We start from the raw sequence: 17,678 nt of genomic DNA, 5'->3' as shown, positions 1-17,678 counted from the left end.
TTCTGTATAAAGGGAAGCTCTGAAGTAAAGACTATGTTTCCACAGCTCGTATATGCAGAGGCTTAGCTGTGATATCAGGCTTGTCATGTTCCTGCTTTATGAAGAGGCTACACGCACACTAAATATCTGCCTCTCAGCTGGGTTAATGAAGTCGGATCACAGAGACCCCTCTCTGGTGGTTACACACACAGTGAGATATGTTTCACTCCAGCTCTAAGCCCCTGGGCGGGTAGAGTTGAGGGCGAAGGTTGCGGTAATGAGAAATTAACTTTCAATGCAAGAAATGAATCTGGATTGGTTTTATTAATAGAATATACCCCCGCGCATTTATGAAGGGTTGGAAAACACTTTCATGTGGAATAATTAAGACCGTTAGCCTTTTTTCCCACTAATTAAGACGTATTAGATTTTATTATTTCATATTGTTGCATTGTCCATAAGGAAACTGCCAGTAAGCATTTCGTTGGATGGTGAATACCATGTGTATCCTGTACATACGACTAATAAAACTGTAAACTTGTATCTGCTTTGATACGTGTGACTCTGATAAACTGAGTGAAACGGTTATAGTACTGAAGCAGAGTTAGTTAGTGTAACAGTCATCGTACTGTAACGGTTGATAGTTAGTGAAATATTTACTATAGCAGGCTTAGTTATGTTACTGTAGCAGGCTTAGTTAGTGTAACGGTTATGTTACTGTAGCTGGCTTAGTTAGTGTAACGGTTATGTTACTGTAGCTGGCTTAGTTAGTGTAACGGTTATGTTACTGTAGCAGGCTTAGTTAGTGTAACGGTTATGTTACTGTAGCTGGCTTAGTTAGTGTAACGGTTATGTTACTGTAGCAGGCTTAGTTAGTGTAACGGTTATGTTACTGTAGCTGGCTTAGTTAGTGTAACGGTTATGTTACTGTAGCAGGCTTAGTTAGTGTAACGGTTATGTTACTGTAGCAGGCTTAGTTAGTGTAACGGTTATGTTACTGTAGCAGGCTTAGTTAGTGTAACGGTTATGTTACTGTAGCTGGCTTAGTTAGTGTAACGGTTATGTTACTGTAGCAGGCTTAGTTAGTGTAACGGTTATGTTACTGTAGCAGGCTTTAGTTAGTATAACGGTTATGTTACTGTAGCAGGCTTAGTTAGTGTAACGGTTATGTTACTGTAGCTGGCTTAGTTAGTGTAACGGTTATGTTACTGTAGCTGGCTTAGTTAGTGTAACGGTTATGTTACTGTAGCAGGCTTAGTTAGTGTAACGGTCATCATACTGTAGCAGGCTTAGTTAGTGTAACGGTCATCATACTGTGTAGCAGGCTTAGTTAATTAGTTACTGTATAACGGTTATATTACTGTAGCAGGCTTTAGTTAGTATAACGGTTATGTTATAACGGTTAGTTGTTACTCATCAGCTGCAGGCTTAGTTAATTAGTTGTAACGGTTATATTACTGTAGCAGGCGTTAGTTAGTTGTATAACGGTTATATTACTGTAGCAGGCGTTAGTTAGTTAGTATAACGGTTATGTTACTGTAGCTGGCTTAGTTAGTGTAACGGTTATGTTACTGTAGCTGGCTTAGTTAGTGTACCGGTTATGTTACTGTAGCTGGCTTAGTTAATTAGTTGGTATAACGGGTATATTACTGTAGAAGGCTTAGTTTAATTAGTTCAAATCAAATTTTATTTGTCACATACACATGGTTAGCAGATGTTAATGCGAGTGTAGCGAAATGCTTGTGCTTCTAGTTCCGACAATGCAGTAATAACCAACGAGTAATCTAGCTAACAATTCCCAAAACTACTACCTTATACACATAAGTGTAAAGGGATAAAGAATATGTACATAAAGATATATGAATGAGTGATGGTACAGAGCGGCATAGGCAAGATGCAGTAGATGGTATCAAGTACAGTATATACATATGAGATGAGTATGTAAACAAAGTGGCATAGTTTAAAGTGGCTAGTGATAAATGTATTACATAAAGATGCAGTAGATGATATAGAGTACAGTATATACCCTACATTATTTATCTCATATGTATACGTATGTAAACATTATATTAGGTAGCATTGTTTAAAGTGGACGGCAGCGTAGCCTAGTGGTTAGAGTGTTGGACTAGTAATCAGAAGGTTGCAAGTTCAAACCCCCGAGCTGACAAGGTACAAATCTGTCGTTCTGCCCCTGAACAGGCAGTTAACCCACTGTTCCTAGGCCGTCATTGAAAATAAGAATTTGTTCTTAACTGACTTGCCTAGTTAAATAAAGGTAAAAAAATATATATTTTACATCAATTCCCATTATTAAAGTGGCTGGAGTTGAGTCAGTGTGTTGGCAGCAGCCACTCAATGTTAGTGGTGGCTGTTTAACAGTCTGATGGCCTTGAGATAGATGCTGTTTTTCAGTCTCTCGGTCCCAGCTTTGATGCACCTGTACTGACCTCGCCTTCTGGACGGGGTGAACGGGCAAGTGGCTCGGGTGGTTGTTGTCCTTGATGATCTTTATGGCCTTCCTGTGACATCGGGTGTTGTAGGTGTCCTGGAGGGCAGGTAGTTTGCCCCCAGTGATGCGTTGTGCAGACCTCACTACCCTCTGGAGAGCCTTACGGTTGTGGGAGGAGCAGTTGCCGTACCAGGCGGTGATACAGCCCGACAGGATGCTCTCGATTGTGCATCTGTAGAAGTTTGTGAGTGCTTTTAGCGACAAGCCGAATTTCTTCAGCCTCCTGAGGTTGAAGAGGCGCTGCTGCGCCTTCTTCACGATGCTGTCTGTGTGGGTGGACCAATTCAGTTTGTCTGTGATGTGTACGCCAAGGAACTTAACTTACTACCCTCTCCACTACTGTTTCATCGATGTGGATAGGGGGGTGTTCCCTCTGCTGTTTCCTGAAGTCCACAATCATCTCCTTAGTTAGTGTAATGGTCCTCGTACTGTAGCAGGCTTAGTTAGTTAGTATAACGGTTATGTTACTGTAGCAGGCTTAGTTAATTAGTTAGTATAATGGTTATGTTACTGTAGCAGGCTTAGTTAGTTAGTGTAACGGTCATCGTACTGTAGCAGGCTTAGTTAGTATAACTGTTATGTTACTGTAGCAGGCTTAATTAGTATAACGGTTATGTTACTGTAGCAGGCTTAGTTAGGGTAACGGTCCTTGTACTGTAGCAGGCTTAGTTAGGGTAACGGTCCTTGTACTGTAGCAGGCTTAGTTAGGGTAACGGTCCTTGTACTCTAGCAGGCTTAGTTAGTTAGTGTAACGGTCTTCGTACTGTAGCAGGCTTAGTTAGTGTAACGGTCCTCGTACTGTAGCAGGCTTAGTTAGTTAGTGTAACGGTCTTCGTACTGTAGCAGGCTTAGTTAGTTAGTGTAACGGTCCCTGTACTGTAGCAGGCTTAGGTCCCTTACTGTAGCAGGTTAGTTAGTGTAACGGTCCTCGTACTGTAGCAGGCTTAGTTAGTTAGTGTCCTTCGTACTGTAGCAGGCTTAGTTAGTGTAACGGTCCCTGTACTGTAGCAGGCTTAGTTAGTGTAACGGTCCCCGTACTGTAGCAGGCTTAGTTGGTGTGTGTGTAACGGTCCTCGTACTGTAGCAGGCTTAGTTAGTTAGTGTAACGGTCCTCGTACTGTAGCAGGCTTAGATAGTGTGTGGTGTCATGCAGTGTGAGAAGATGTATCAGCAGTAAGACTAAGAAGGTTTCTCTCTCTGTGATCTCTCTTCAGTACCTGAGGATCTCTCACTGGAAGAGAGGGATGAGCTGTCAAACATCCGGCGGAGGAAGAGAGAGCTGCTGGATGATATTGAGGTGGGTAGCCTTGAAGTTGCTGTGGCTCGGCTTAGTAGTTGGAAAAGCTTTAAAGAAGAGTGTTGTTTTTCTGATATGCTCGTGTAGCTTGTATCATTTTCTCAGAATGTCTAATCCCTGTCTGTCTCTGTTCATTAGGTTGAATAATTTTCTCTGAATGAGCTTATGTCCAAGATACCAATTATATGACCTTTTCTTCCCCTCTCAGCGCTTGAAGTTTGCGATAGCTGAAGTCATGACTGAGATCGAGCAACTAACGTGTGTAGGAGAGAGGTGGGTGAACAGCCCATGGTCTCATTCACTGGTGCTCGCATTTGCTTTTCACTGTTCTAACTGCAAGACTGAACAAGTATGTGGTGTGCAGTGCTTTCAATCAGGTGATCTGTGCCGATGCAGTGATTTCAATCAGTCTTTGCAGGTGTACCATATCTAATGTCCTTACCCAAAATGTGACTGAACTACACTGCTCAAAAAAATAAAGGGAACACTAAAACAACACATCCTAGATTTAAACTTTTTTCTTTACATAGTTGAATGTGCTGACAACAAAATCACACACAAATTATCAATGGAAATCAAATTTATCAACCCATGGAGGTCTGGATTTGGAGTGACACTCAAAATTAAAGTGGAAAACCACACTACAGGCTGATCCAACTTCGATGTAATGTCCTTAAAACAAGTCAAAATGAGGCTCAGTAGTGTGTGTGTGGCCTCCACGTGCCTGTATGACCTCCCTACAACGCCTGGGTATGCTCCTGATGAGGTGGCGGATGGTCTCCTGAGGGATCTCCTCCCAGACCTGGACTAAAGCATCCGCCAACTCCTGGACAGTCTGTGGTGCAACGTGGCGTTGGTGGATGGAACAAGACATGATGTCCCAGATGTGCTCAATTGGATTCAGGTCTGGGGAACGGGCGGGCCAGTCCATAGCATTAATGCCTTCCTCTTGCAGGAACTGCTGACACACACTAGCCACATGAGGTCTAGCATTGTCTTGCATTAGGAGGAACCCAGGGCCAACCAGCATATGGTCTCACAAGGGGTCTGAGGATCTCATCTCTGTACCTAATGGCAGTCAGGCTACCTCTGGCGAGCACATGGAGGGCTGTGCGGCCCCCCAAAGAAATGCCACCCCACACCATGACTGACGCACCGCCAAACCGGTCATGCTGGAGGATGTTGCAGGCAGCAGAACGTTCTCCACGGCGTCTCCAGACTCTCACGTCTGTCACATGCTCAGTGTGAACCTGCTTTTATCTGTGAAGAGCACAGGGCGCCAGTGGCGAATTTGCCAATCTTGGTGTTCTCTGGCAAATGCCAAACGTCCTCCACGGTGTTTGGCTGTAAGCACAACCCCCACCTGTGGACATTGGGCCCTCATACCACCCTCATGGAGTCTGTTTCTGACCGTTTGAGCAGACACATGCACATTTGTGGCCTGCTGGAGGTCATTTTGCAGGGCTCTGGCAGTGCTCCTCCTGCTCCTCCTTGCACAAAGGCGGAGGTAGCGGTCCTGCTGCTGGGTTGTTGCCCTCCTACGGCCTCCTCCATGTCTCCTGATGTACTGGCCTATCTCCTGGTAGCGCCTCCATGCTCTGGACACTACGCTGACAGACACAGCAAACCTTCTTGCCACAGCTCGCATTGATGTGCCATCCTGGATGAGCTGCACTACCTGAGCCACTTGTGTGGGTTGTAGACTCCGTCTCATGCTACCACTAGAGTGAAAGCACCGCCAGCATTCAAAACTGGCCAAAACATCAGCCTGGAAGAATAGGAAGTGGTCTGTGGTTACCACCTGCAGAACCACTCCTTTATTGGGGGTGTCTTGCTAATTGCCTATAATTTCCACCTGTTGTCTATACCATTTGCACAACAGCATGTGAAATGTATTGTCAATCAGTGTTGCTTCCTAAGTGGACAGTTTGATTTCACAGAAGTGTGATTGACTTGGAGTTACATTGTGTTGTTTAAGTGTTCCCTTTATAAAATAAATTTTAAAAAATAATGTCATCTATCAGCCTGCTCAGTTTCCTATCATTAGTTGACTCAATCTGGCTCAATGTATACAGCACTAATGGGTCTGTCTGAACAGCTGAAGGTTGAAACGGTACCTTTTTACATGGAAAGTTGCTGTTTTTAAAAAAGTTGGTTAGTTGTATTAGAAGGTTATTCATGGGTTTTCTTCCATGTCATGTCTCACAGTAAAATGACACAGAGGAACAAACAGATTGCCATGGGGAGGAAGAAATTCAACATGGATCCTAAGAAGGTATTTTCAGGTTGAAATGTTTATGACCAGAGCCTCAGGGTTCAGGGATGGCCACATCTTCTGTCTTTTTATTTCAGCTCTGGGATAGCTTTTGGCGGGTTTGTGTCCAGTAATGTACCCCAGTGACATAAAAAGCTATGTTTACGTTTGTACGTATGGCCCAGGCTTCTTTGGTGTGGCCTCTTTTATTTCAGTCCTGGAATGGCTTTTCTGGGTGTTGTCTAGTAATGGACCCCTGTCATATACTGCTGCTCTGATAGAATCATTCACCAATGATTGAGATAAACAGTCCACTGTCTGTCGCCCATCTTGTGTTCCAGGGGATCCAGTTTCTCCTGGAAAACAACCTTCTGCAGCACACCCCAGAAGACATCTCTCAGTTCCTCTACAAGGGTGAGGGCCTGAACAAGACTGTCATCGGAGATTACTTAGGGGAGCGGTAAGCCATCACATCTATAGTGGTTTGTGCAATTATTCACCCCCTAGGCATTTTTCCTATTATGTTGCCTCACAACCTGGAATTAAAATAGATTTTTGGGGGGTTTGTATCATTTGATTTACACAACATGCCACACAAAATATTTTTTTATTGTGAAACAAACAAGAAATAAAAACAAAAAACAGAATTTGAGTGAGGTATAGCTATCCCCCCCAAAGTCAATACTTTGTAGAGCCAACTTTTGCAGCAATTACAGCTGCAAGTCTCTTGGGTTATGTCTCTAAGCTTGGCACATCTAGCCACTGGGATTTTTGCCCATTTTTCAAGGAAAAACTGCTCCAGCTCCTTCAAGTTGGATGGGTTCTGCTGGTGTACAAATCTTTAAGTCATAGCACATATTCTCAATTGGATTGAGGTCTGGGCTTTGACTTGGCCATTCCAAGACATTTAAATGTTTTCCCTTAGACCACTTGAGTTTTGCTTTAGCAGTATGCTTAGGGTCATTGTCCTGAAGGAAGGTGAACCTCTGTCCCAGTCTCAAATCTCTGGAAGACTGAAACAGGTTTCCCTCAAGAATTTCCCTGTATTTAGCACCATCCATCATTCCTTCCATTCTGACCAGTTTCCCCAGTCCCTGCTGATGAAAAACATCCCCACAGCATGATGCTGTCACCACCATGCTTCACTGTGGGGAGGGTGTTCTCAGGGTGATGAGGTATTAGGTTTGCACCAGACATAGTGTTTTCCTTGATGGCCAAGAAGCTACATTTTAGTCTCATCTGACCAGAGTACCTTCTTCCATATGTTTGGGGAGTCTCCCACATGCCTTTTGATGAACACTAAATGTGTTTGTTTCTTTAAGCAATGGCTTTTTTTGTGGCCACTCTTCCATAAAGCCCAGCTCTGTGGAGTGTATGGCTTAAAGTGGTCCTATGGACAGATACTCCAATCTCTGCTGTGGTACTTTGCAGCTCATTCAGGGTCATCTTTGGTCTCTTTGTTGCCTCTCTGATTAATGCCCTCCTTGCCTGGTCTGTGAGTTTTGGTGGGTGGCCCTCTCTTGGCAGGTTTGTTGTGGTGCCATATTCTTTACATGTTTGAATAATGCATTTAATGGTGCTCCGTGGGATGTCCAAAGTTTCGGATATTTCTTTTATAACCCAACCCTGATGTGTACTTCTTCCCAATTTTGTCCTTGACCTGTTTGGAGAGCTTCTTGGTCTTCATAGTGCCCCTTGCTTAGTGGTGTTGCAGACTCTGGAGCCTTTCAGAACAGGTGTGTGTGTATATATATACTGAGATCATGTGACGGATCATGCACTTAGATTGCACACAGGTGGACTGTTTTTTTAACTAATTATGTGACTTCTGAAGGTAATTCGTTGCACCAGATCTTATTTAGGGGCTTCATAGCAAAGGGGGTGAATACAAATGCACGCACCACTTTTCAGTTTTTATTTTGTATTTCTTTTTTGAAACAGTCATTTATTTTCACTTCATCAATTTGAACTATTTTGTGTATGTCCATTACATGAAATCCAAATAAAAATACATTTAAATTACAGCTGGTAAGGCAACAAAATAGGAAAAACACAAGGGGGTGAATACTTTTGCAAGGCACTGTATCTGCCTAGTATAGATACTGTTTTCCCTCCCTGTCATACTTATAAACCCGTGCTGCAGATTTATGTCCACCTCTTGATTAGTCCATTCGTTCCCTGATTCTGAGGCCATCTCCACGGGTTATTATGGTCTGATTTATTGATGAAAGTGGCCACCTGGTTCCCTCAGAACACAAATCACCTTAGCGACGATTTGTCGTGGGTGTCTCGCCACCCCACTTTGAACACCTGACTCCCCATTTAACTCAGCGCAGAAACACACTCTCAGGTAAGAAGTCGGGGGCCGGCTTGGGACTGGAGATACAGCAGTTTATATGACTTAAAGACAACACTGCTGGCAGCTACAGATGACTCACTACACGACCAAAAGTATGTGGACACCTTAATTGTCAAACATCTCAATAAATAAATAAATAAATAGGCCATAGGAGCGAATAATTACAATTTAGCAGATTAACACGAGTGATAAATGATCAGATGAACATGTGCAGGTAGAGATACTGGTGTGCAAAAGAGCAGAAAAGTAAATAAAATAAAAACAGTATGGGAATGAGGTAGGTAAATTGGGTGGGCTATATACCGATGGACTATGTACAGCTGCAGTGATAGGTTAGCTGCTCAGATAGCAGATGTTTAAAGTTGGTGAGGGAGATAAAAGTCTAACTTCAGAGATTTTTGCAATTCGTTCCAGTCGCAGGCAGCAGAGAACTGGAAGGAAAGGCAGCCAAATGAGGTTTTGGCTTTAGGGATGATCCGTGAGATACACCTGCTGGAGCGCGTGCTACGGGTAGGTGTTGCCATCGTGACCAGTGAACTGAGATAAGGCAGAGCTTTACCTAGCATAGACTTGTAGATGACCTGGAGCCAGTGGGTCTGGCGACGAATATGTAGCGAGGGACAGCCGACTAGAGCTTACAGGTCACAGTGGTGGGTGGTATAAGGTGCTTTAGTAACAAAACGGGTGGCACTGTGATGGTGGTGGTTATGATATCGTTTAGTACCTTGAGCGTGGCTGGGGTGCACCCGTGACCGGCTCGGAAACCGGATTGCACAGCAGAGAAGGTACGGTGGGATTCGAGATGGTCAGTGATCTGTTTGTTGGCTTGGCTTTCGGAGACCTTAGATAGGCAGGGCAGGATGGATATAGGTCTGTAACAGTTTGGGTCCTGGGTCTCCCCCTTTTGAAGAGGGGGATGACCGCGGCAGCTTTCCAATCCTAGGGGATCTCAGATGATACGAAGAAGAGGTTGAACAGGCTGGTAATAGGGGTTGTGACAATGGCGGCGGACAGTTTCAGAAATAGAGGGTCCAGATTGTCAAGCCCAGCTGATTTGTATGGGTCCAGGTTTTGCAGCTCTTTCAGAACATCTGCTATCTGGATTTGGGTAAAGGAGAAGCTGGGGAGGCGTGGGCGAGTAGCTGCGGGGGGGGGGAGCTGTTGGCCGAGGTTGGAGTAGCCAGGTGGAAGGCATGGCTAGCCGTTGAGAAATGCTTGTTGACGTTTTCGATTATCATGGATTTATCGGTGGTGACCGTGTTACCTAGCCTCAGTGCAGTGGGCAGCTGGGAGGAGGTGCTCTTGTTCTCCATGGACTTTACAGTGTCCCAGAACTTTTTGGAGGTAGAGCTACAGGATGCTAATTTCTGCTTGAAAAAGCTGGCCTTTGCTTTCCTGACTGACTGTGTGTATTGGTTCCTGACTTCCCTGAACAGTTGCATATCGCGGGGACTATTCGTTGCTATTGCAGTCCGCCACAGGATATTTTTGTGCTGGTCGAGGGCAGTCAGGTCTGGAGTGAACCAAGGGCTATATCTGTTCTTAGTTCTGCATTTTTTGAACGGAGCATGCTTGTCTAAGATGGTGAGGAAGTTACTTTTAAAGAATGACCAGGCATCCTCAACTGACGGGATGTGGTCAATATCCATACAGGATACCCGGGCCAGGTCGATTAGAAAGGCCTGCTCGCAGAAGTGTTTTAGGGAGCGTTTGACAGTGATGAGGGGTGGTCGTTTGACCGCGGACCCGTAGCGGATACAGGCAATGAGGCAGTGATTGCTGAGATCCTGATTGAAGACAGCAGAGGTGTATTTGGAGGGCAAGTTGGTCAGGATAATGTCAATTAGGGTGCCCATGTTTACGGATTTAGGGTTGTACCTGGTGGATTCCTTGATGATTTGTGTGAGATTGAGGGCATCTAGCTTAGATTGTAGGACAGCCGGGGTGTTAAGCATATCCCAGTTTAGGTCACCTAACTGAACAAACTCTGAAGCTAGATGGGGGCGATCAATTCACAGATGGTGTCCAGGGCACAGCTGGGTCGTTAGCAGGCAGCAACAGTGAGAGACTTATTTCTGGAAAGATTCATTTTTTAAATTAGAAGTACGAACTGTTTGGGCATAGACCTGGAAAGTATGACAGAACTTTGCAGGCTATCTCTGCAGTAGATTGCAACTCCTCCCCCTTTGGCAGTTCTATCTTGATGGAAAGTGTTATAGTTGGGTATGGAAATCTCAGAATTTTTGGTGGCCTTCCTAAGCCAGGATTCAGACACGGCAAGGACATCAGGGTTGGCAGAGTGTTCTAAAGCAGTGAGTAAGACAAACTTAGGGAGGAGGCTTCTGATGTTGACATGCATGAAACCAAGGCTTTTTCGATCACAGAAGTCAACAAATGAGGGTGCCTGCGGACATGCAGGGCCTGGGTTTACCTCCACATCACCCGAGGAACAGAGGAGGAGTAGGATGAGGGAGATGGAGTTGATCCCCCCCTTTGCTGCTATAACAGCCTCCACTCTTCTGGGAAGGCTTTCCACTAGATGTTGGAACATTGCAGCGGGGACTTGCGATCATTCAGCCACAAGCATTAGTGAGGTGAGGCACTGATGTTAGGCGATTAGGCCTTGCTCGCAGTCAACGTTCCAATTCATCCCAAAGTTATTCGATGGGGTTGAGGTTAGAGCTTTTTGCAGGACAGTCAAGTTCTTCCACACTGATCTCGACAAACCATTTTTACATGGACCTCGCTTTGTGCACGAGGGCATTGTCTTGCTGTAGTGTTAAGTTTTCCTTTCACTGGAACTAAGGGGCCTAGGCCAAATCAGGAAAAATAGCCCCAGAACGTTATTCCTCCTCCACCAAACTTTACAGTTTGCATTGTGCATTCGGGCATGTAGCATTCTCCTTGCATCCGCCAAACCCAGATTTGTCTGTTGGACTGCTAGATGGGAATGCGTGTTTCATCACTCCAGAGAACAGGTTTCCACTGCTCCAGAGTCCAATGGCTGTGAGCTTTACACCACTCCAGCCGACACTTGGCATTGTGCATAGTGCTTTCATGAAGCTCACGACGAACAGTTATTGTGCTTACGTTGCTTCCAGAGGCAGTTTGGAACTCTGTAGTGAGTGCTGCAACTGAGGACAGGCTATTTTTATGCGCTACGCGCTTCAGCACTCGGCGGTCCCATTCTGTGAGCTTGTGTGGCCTACCACTTTGCGGCTGAGCCGTTGTTGCTCCTAGACGTTTCCACTTCACAGCACTTACAGTTGGCTGGGGCAGCTCTAGTAGGGCAGAAATTTGACCAACTGACTTATTGGAAAGGTGGCATGTTGAAAGTCACTGAGCTCTTCAGTAAGGCCATTCTACTGACAATGTTTGTCTATGGAAATTGCATGGCTGTGTGTTTGATTTTATACACCTGTCAGCAACGGGTGTGGCTGAAATAGCCGAATCCACTAATTTGAAGGGGGTGTCCACATTGTCTCTGTCACATTGTAATTCCAGATAATGTATGAGAGAGAAACCCTTACACATGCCAATGCTAATTAAATATAATCATATGTATTAAATTTAGTTTCACGTGAGGACAATAACATGTTTTCACCTCACATTGAAGAATTGAAGATTCACATGTGAAATTGGATTTTCACACGTGAACATCGGACTCTGTTTTACATGTGAAAAACTTTAATTTTGCATCCACAGGTTGTCAAATGTATTTTGCGAGTTAACGTTTTCACGTGTAGTTTCACATTATCACATGTTGCTTTTGCATGTTGTCATGTGAAACATGTGAATTTCAAATGTTTTTTCCGTAAGGGAGTGGGCGAGTGTCTTGAATGACACAATCAGATGGGGTCTTTGATCAATGTATTAGTAATCTTGTCCTGATTTCCATGCTTTTCTTAACTCCTGTTGATACAATATAAGTTTAGATTTTTTCAGATTAATGTTTTAAGTGAGATATTGACAAAATTCTGTAGTACATCAATAATACAACTGTTTTTATTAGTATGATTGGTTCTTTAGAAGAGATTCTTTCTTAGATATTTCTCTATTTAGTTAACTTTGTTTGGTTGCCTTCTGAAGTTTGAGTGATTTTATTTATTTATATATACACTGCTCAAAAAAATAAAGGGAACACTAAAATAACACATCCTAGATCTGAATGAATGAAATATTCTTATTAAATACTTTTTTCTTTACATAGTTGAATGTGCTGACAACAAAATCACACACAAATTATCAATGGAAATGAAATTTATCAACCCACGGAGGTCTGGATTTGGAGTGACACTCAAAATTAAAGTGGAAAACCACACTACAGGCGGACCCAACTTCGATGTAATGTCCTTAAAACAAGTCAAAATGAGGCTCGGTAGTGTGTGTGGCCTCCACGTGCCTGTATGACCTCCCTACAACGCCTGGGCATGCTCCTGATGAGGTGGCGGATGGTCTCCTGAGGGATCTCCTCCCAGACCTGGACTAAAGCATCCGCCAACTCCTGGACAGTCTTGTGGTGCAACGTGGCGTTGGTGGATGGAGCGAGACATGATGTCCCAGATGTGCTCAATTGGATTCAGGTCTGGGGAATGGGCGGGCCAGTCCATAGCATCAATGCCTTCCTCTTGCAGGAACTGCTGACACACTCCAGCCACATGAGGTCTAGCATTGTCTTGCATTAGGAGGAACCCAGGGCCAATCGCACCAGCATATGGTCTCACAAGGGGTCTGAGGATCTCATCTCGGTACATAATGGCAGTCATGCTACCTCTGGCGAGCACATGGAGGGCTGTGCGGCCCCCCAAAGAAATGTCACCCCACACCATGACTGACCCACCGCCAAACCGGTCATGCTGGAGGATGTTGCAGGCAGCAGAACGTTCTCCACGGCGTCTCCAGACTCTCACGTCTGTCACATGCTCAGTGTGAATCTGCTTTCATCTGTGAAGAGCACAGGGAGCCAGTGGCGAATTTGCCAATCTTGGTGTTCTCTGGCAAATGCCAAACGTCCTGCACGGTGTTGGGCTGTAAGCACAACCCCCACCTGTGGATGTCGGGCCCTCATACCACCCTCATGGAGTCTGTTTCTGACCGTTTGAGCAGACACATGCACATTTGTGGCCTGCTGGAGGTCATTTTGCAGGGCTCTGGCAGTGCTCCTCCTGCTCCTCCTTGCACAAAGGTGAAGGTAGCGGTCCTCCTGCTGGGTTGTTGCCCTCCTACGGCCTATTCCACGTCTCCTGATGTACTGGCCTGTCTCCTGGTAGCGCCTCCATGCTCTGGACACTACGCTGACAGACACAGCAAACCTTCTTGCCACAGCTCGCATTGATGTGCCATCCTGGATGAGCTGCACTACCTGAGCCACTTGTGTGGGTTGTAGATTCCATCTCATGCTACCACTAGAGTGAAAGCACCGCCAGCATTCAAAAGTGACCAAAACATCAGCCAGGAAGCATAGGAACTGAGAAGTGGTCTGTGGTTGCCACCTGCAGAACCACTCATTTATTGGGGGTGTCTTGCTAATTGCCTATAATTTCCACCTGTTGTCTATTCCATTTGCACAACAGCATGTGAAATGTATTGTCAATCAGTGTTGCTTCCTAAGTGGACAGTTTGATTTCACAGAAGTGTGATTGACTTGGAGTTACATTGTGTTGTTTAAGTGTTCCCTTTATTTTTTTGAGCAGTATAACACAATGAGTGTTCAAGCTCAAACATTCAAATGGATGTTACAAAACAACAGAGAACCACAGGCCACATAGTTTCAAAGGTGATGTTGACTTTCTTTCAAACTCCCCTTTGGAGCTGCAACAAATCTTTCGCACAGAAGGCTCCTGTGTCTGGATTCTGTCTTGTTTTTCATCAATCAAATGCACCCTGGACCATGCCAGCACCTCGAGGTGTTGGGATCCATTTCAGGAGGCCAGCACCTCGAGGTGTTGGGATCCATTTCAGGAGGCCAGCACCTCGGTGTTGGGATCCATTTCAGGAGGCCAGCACCTCGAGGTGTTGGGATCCATTTCAGGAGGCCAGCACCTCGAGGTGTTGGGATCCATTTCAGGAGGCCAGCACCTCGAGGTGTTGGGATCCATTTCAGGAGGCCAGCACCTCGAGGTGTTGGGATCCATTTCAGGAGGCCAGAACCTCGAGGTGTTGGGATCCATTTCAGGAGGCCAGCTATTAGAATGCTTCCAGACTCTTGCAGCGCTGCTTTGTATGTCAATGAAGGCAGACATATGTCTGGAATTCAAAGGAAAAAGCATCTGCTTGGACAAAAGAACATTCACAGTGGAAATATTGTTTTCCCCTTCTGGGCTCAACCTGTGTGTGCAACTATTCCATCTCTTCTCCAGGACACTTTATATTCCCTTGATAATATTCCCATTCCTTGCTCTGGAAAAATCCCTTGAGGAAAAAGCATTTCCTGATGGGATTACATGTTCTTGTGTCCCCAGAGATGAGTTTAACCTCGACGTACTACAGGCGTTCGTAGAGCTTCATGAGTTTGCTGACCTCAACCTCGTCCAGGCCTTAAGGTGAGCTATGTGTTTCTCTCATCTAACAGGGAACAAACTGCACAAAACTGGCTTTATAAGGAACTGATGGGAGATGTTTATACTTCTATATGGTACACACACAATACTGATATTGAAAATTGTGTTCAATGAGGTGCTAAGTGTCAATGTTTCTGCTCTGTCTGTTGCAGGCAGTTCCTGTGGAGTTTTCGTCTACCTGGTGAGGCTCAGAAAATTGACCGGATGATGGAGGCGTTTGCCTCGCGGTACTGCGGCTGTAACCCTGGGGTGTTCCAGTCAACAGGTCTGATCCTCAGCATTCAACACTGTCTACCTCCTAAATGGTACTTTTGACCAGGGCCCATAGTCGTATACTATATAGGGAATAGGGTGCCGTTTGGGACTTACAGATAGTTCATATGTGTTTTAATGTAGCAGCGTTTTGACTGCTGTGGGTCTATGACACCCTCAGCCTTGTTATTCAATTATCACTAATGAATACTTCCTGATATTGATTGGAGACCATTGCCATCTGTCCTGGGTCAAAAGTTCACATGGGGACTGAACAACAAGTATTTAGCCACCAGAACATCCGTCCAGGCGGCCATGTAAGCAAAAAGAAGTATGAAATACACCAGCGTTGGATGAGACTACTGCTGTTAGAGAGGGGGAAAGACTTGTTGTGGCGCCAGGCAGGTATTTACACTGCTGATATGAAAGGAGTAGGAGAGAGTACTGCTACCAAACACACATCAGCAGAAAAGACTGCCTAGAGTGTAGTCTGTTGGCCAGTGGAGAGGAAGGATAAGACGCACTATATAACCACTAGTCACAGCACTGGTAACCCAACCAAATCAAATCAAATCAAATCAAATCAAATTTTATTTGTCACATACACATGGTTAGCAGATGTTAATGCGAGTGTAGCGAAATGCTTGTGCTTCTAGTTCCGACAATGCAGTAATAACGAGCAAGTAATCTAACTAACAATTCCAAAAAAAACTACTGTCTTATACACAGTGTAAGGGGATAAAGAATATGTACATAAGGATATATGAATGAGTGATGGTACAGAGCAGCATAGGCAAGATACAGTAGATGATATCAAGTACAGTATATACATATGAGATAAGTATGTAAACCAAGTGGCATAGTTAAAGTGGCTAGTGATACATGTATTACATAAGGATGCAGTCGATGATATAGAGTACAGTATCAACGTATGCATATGAGATGAACAATGTAGGGTAAGTAACATTATATAAGGTAGCATTGTTTAAAGTGGCTAGTGATATATTTACATCATTTCCCATCAATTCCCATGATTAAAGTGGCTGGAGTAGAGTCAGTGTCATTGACAGTGTGTTGGCAGTAGCCACTCAATGTTAGTGGTGGCTGTTTAACAGTCTGATGGCCTTGAGATAGAAGCTGTTTTTCAGTCTCTCGGTCCCAGCTTTGATGCACCTGTACTGACCTCGCCTTCTGGATGACAGCGGGGTGAACAGGCAGTGGCTCGGGTGGTTGATGTCCTTGATGATCTTTATGGCCTTCCTGTAGCATCGGGTGGTGTAGGTGTCCTGGAGGGCAGGTAGTTTGCCCCGGTGATGCGTTGTGCAGACCTCACTACCCTCTGGAGAGCCTTACGGTTGAGGGCGGTGCAGTTGCCATACCAGGCGGTGATACAGCCCGCCAGGATGCTCTCGATTGTGCATCTGTAGAAGTTTGTGAGTGCTTTTGGTGACAAGCCGAATTTCTTCAGCCTCCTGAGGTTGAAGAGGCGCTGCTGCGCCTTCCTCACGATGCTGTCTGTGTGAGTGGACCAATTCAGTTTGTCTGTGATGTGTATGCCGAGGAACTTAAAACTTGCTACCCTCTCCACTACTGTTCCATCGATGTGGATGTGGAACCAATAATAATGATTACAGCAATTAGAGGCAACAGATTTTAAAGAACCTAGTCATCAACATTATTAGATTTGCAATATCTTTATTAATTCCCAGAGGGGGTGTGTGTGTGTGTGTGTGTGTGTGTGTGGAGTGGGTGTGTGTGTGTGGAGGGGGGTGTGTGGAGGGGGAGTGGGTGTGTGTGTTGAATAGCAGGAACCTGGTTACTGAGATTTACTGCCCAAAACCACTACCTTTCCCTGGGATACCTGCAAGAAACCGGTAAATTATAATAAATGATTTATATGAACAGTATGGCTTGAATTAGAACCGTTCAATTATAGCCAAGCAATGTCTAAATCTGACTTCTCTACAGCCTCTGCATGATGAATCAATGCTCAGGGTGGGGACAGACCCATCTCAGTATGGAGCACAGTTCACCATGCATGTAGAGCTATCATCTCATCATGGTCACTTTTTTCCTTGTGACATGAAGGCCTATATTTGTTGCAGCATAGCCTATGCTACAGTAATATAAAGACCCAATGCGTGTCTAATTTACCCATCTCCATCTGGCTTTTTTTATTGCCTCTGCAGAGTTGAAAAAACAACCTATCGCTTGAATATCGTTGCTTTAAAGTGGTGCATGTGTGAGCAGTCTCTCTCTCACCATCAACTCTAGATTTCCTAGCCTACCTCTTTCAGGTAATACATTCAATGCAGTATTCGCCTTATTACGGTGCCTTGCAAAAGTATTCATCCCCCATTTGTTCTATTTTGTTGCATTCCAACCTGTAATTTAAGTGGATGTTTATTTGGATTTCATGTAATGGACACCACAAAATAGTCCAAATTGTTGAAGTGAAAAATAACTTA

The 17,678-nt window shown here is 44.7% G+C and overlaps 1 protein-coding gene across 3 annotated transcripts in view; it reads left to right on the top strand.

The window, feature by feature from the left end:
• Positions 1 to 17,678, top strand: part of LOC112259494 (cytohesin-3-like) — a 46,723-nt gene that overhangs the window by 10,665 nt on the left and 18,380 nt on the right. For all 3 annotated transcript variants that reach the window (XM_042307490.1, XM_042307491.1, XM_042307492.1), the window contains exons 2-7: positions 3,703 to 3,785; positions 3,994 to 4,058; positions 5,994 to 6,060; positions 6,381 to 6,499; positions 14,860 to 14,940; positions 15,111 to 15,223. In XM_042307490.1, the coding sequence (XP_042163424.1) occupies positions 3,703 to 3,785; positions 3,994 to 4,058; positions 5,994 to 6,060; positions 6,381 to 6,499; positions 14,860 to 14,940; positions 15,111 to 15,223 (528 nt within the window). The remainder of the gene's footprint in view (positions 1 to 3,702; positions 3,786 to 3,993; positions 4,059 to 5,993; positions 6,061 to 6,380; positions 6,500 to 14,859; positions 14,941 to 15,110; positions 15,224 to 17,678) is intronic.

Source organism: Oncorhynchus tshawytscha, linkage group LG27 (genome assembly GCF_018296145.1).
Source record: "Oncorhynchus tshawytscha isolate Ot180627B linkage group LG27, Otsh_v2.0, whole genome shotgun sequence".
In the NCBI taxonomy this organism is placed as follows: Eukaryota; Metazoa; Chordata; class Actinopteri; order Salmoniformes; family Salmonidae; genus Oncorhynchus; species Oncorhynchus tshawytscha.
This window is presented reverse-complemented; position numbering and strand designations above follow the sequence as displayed.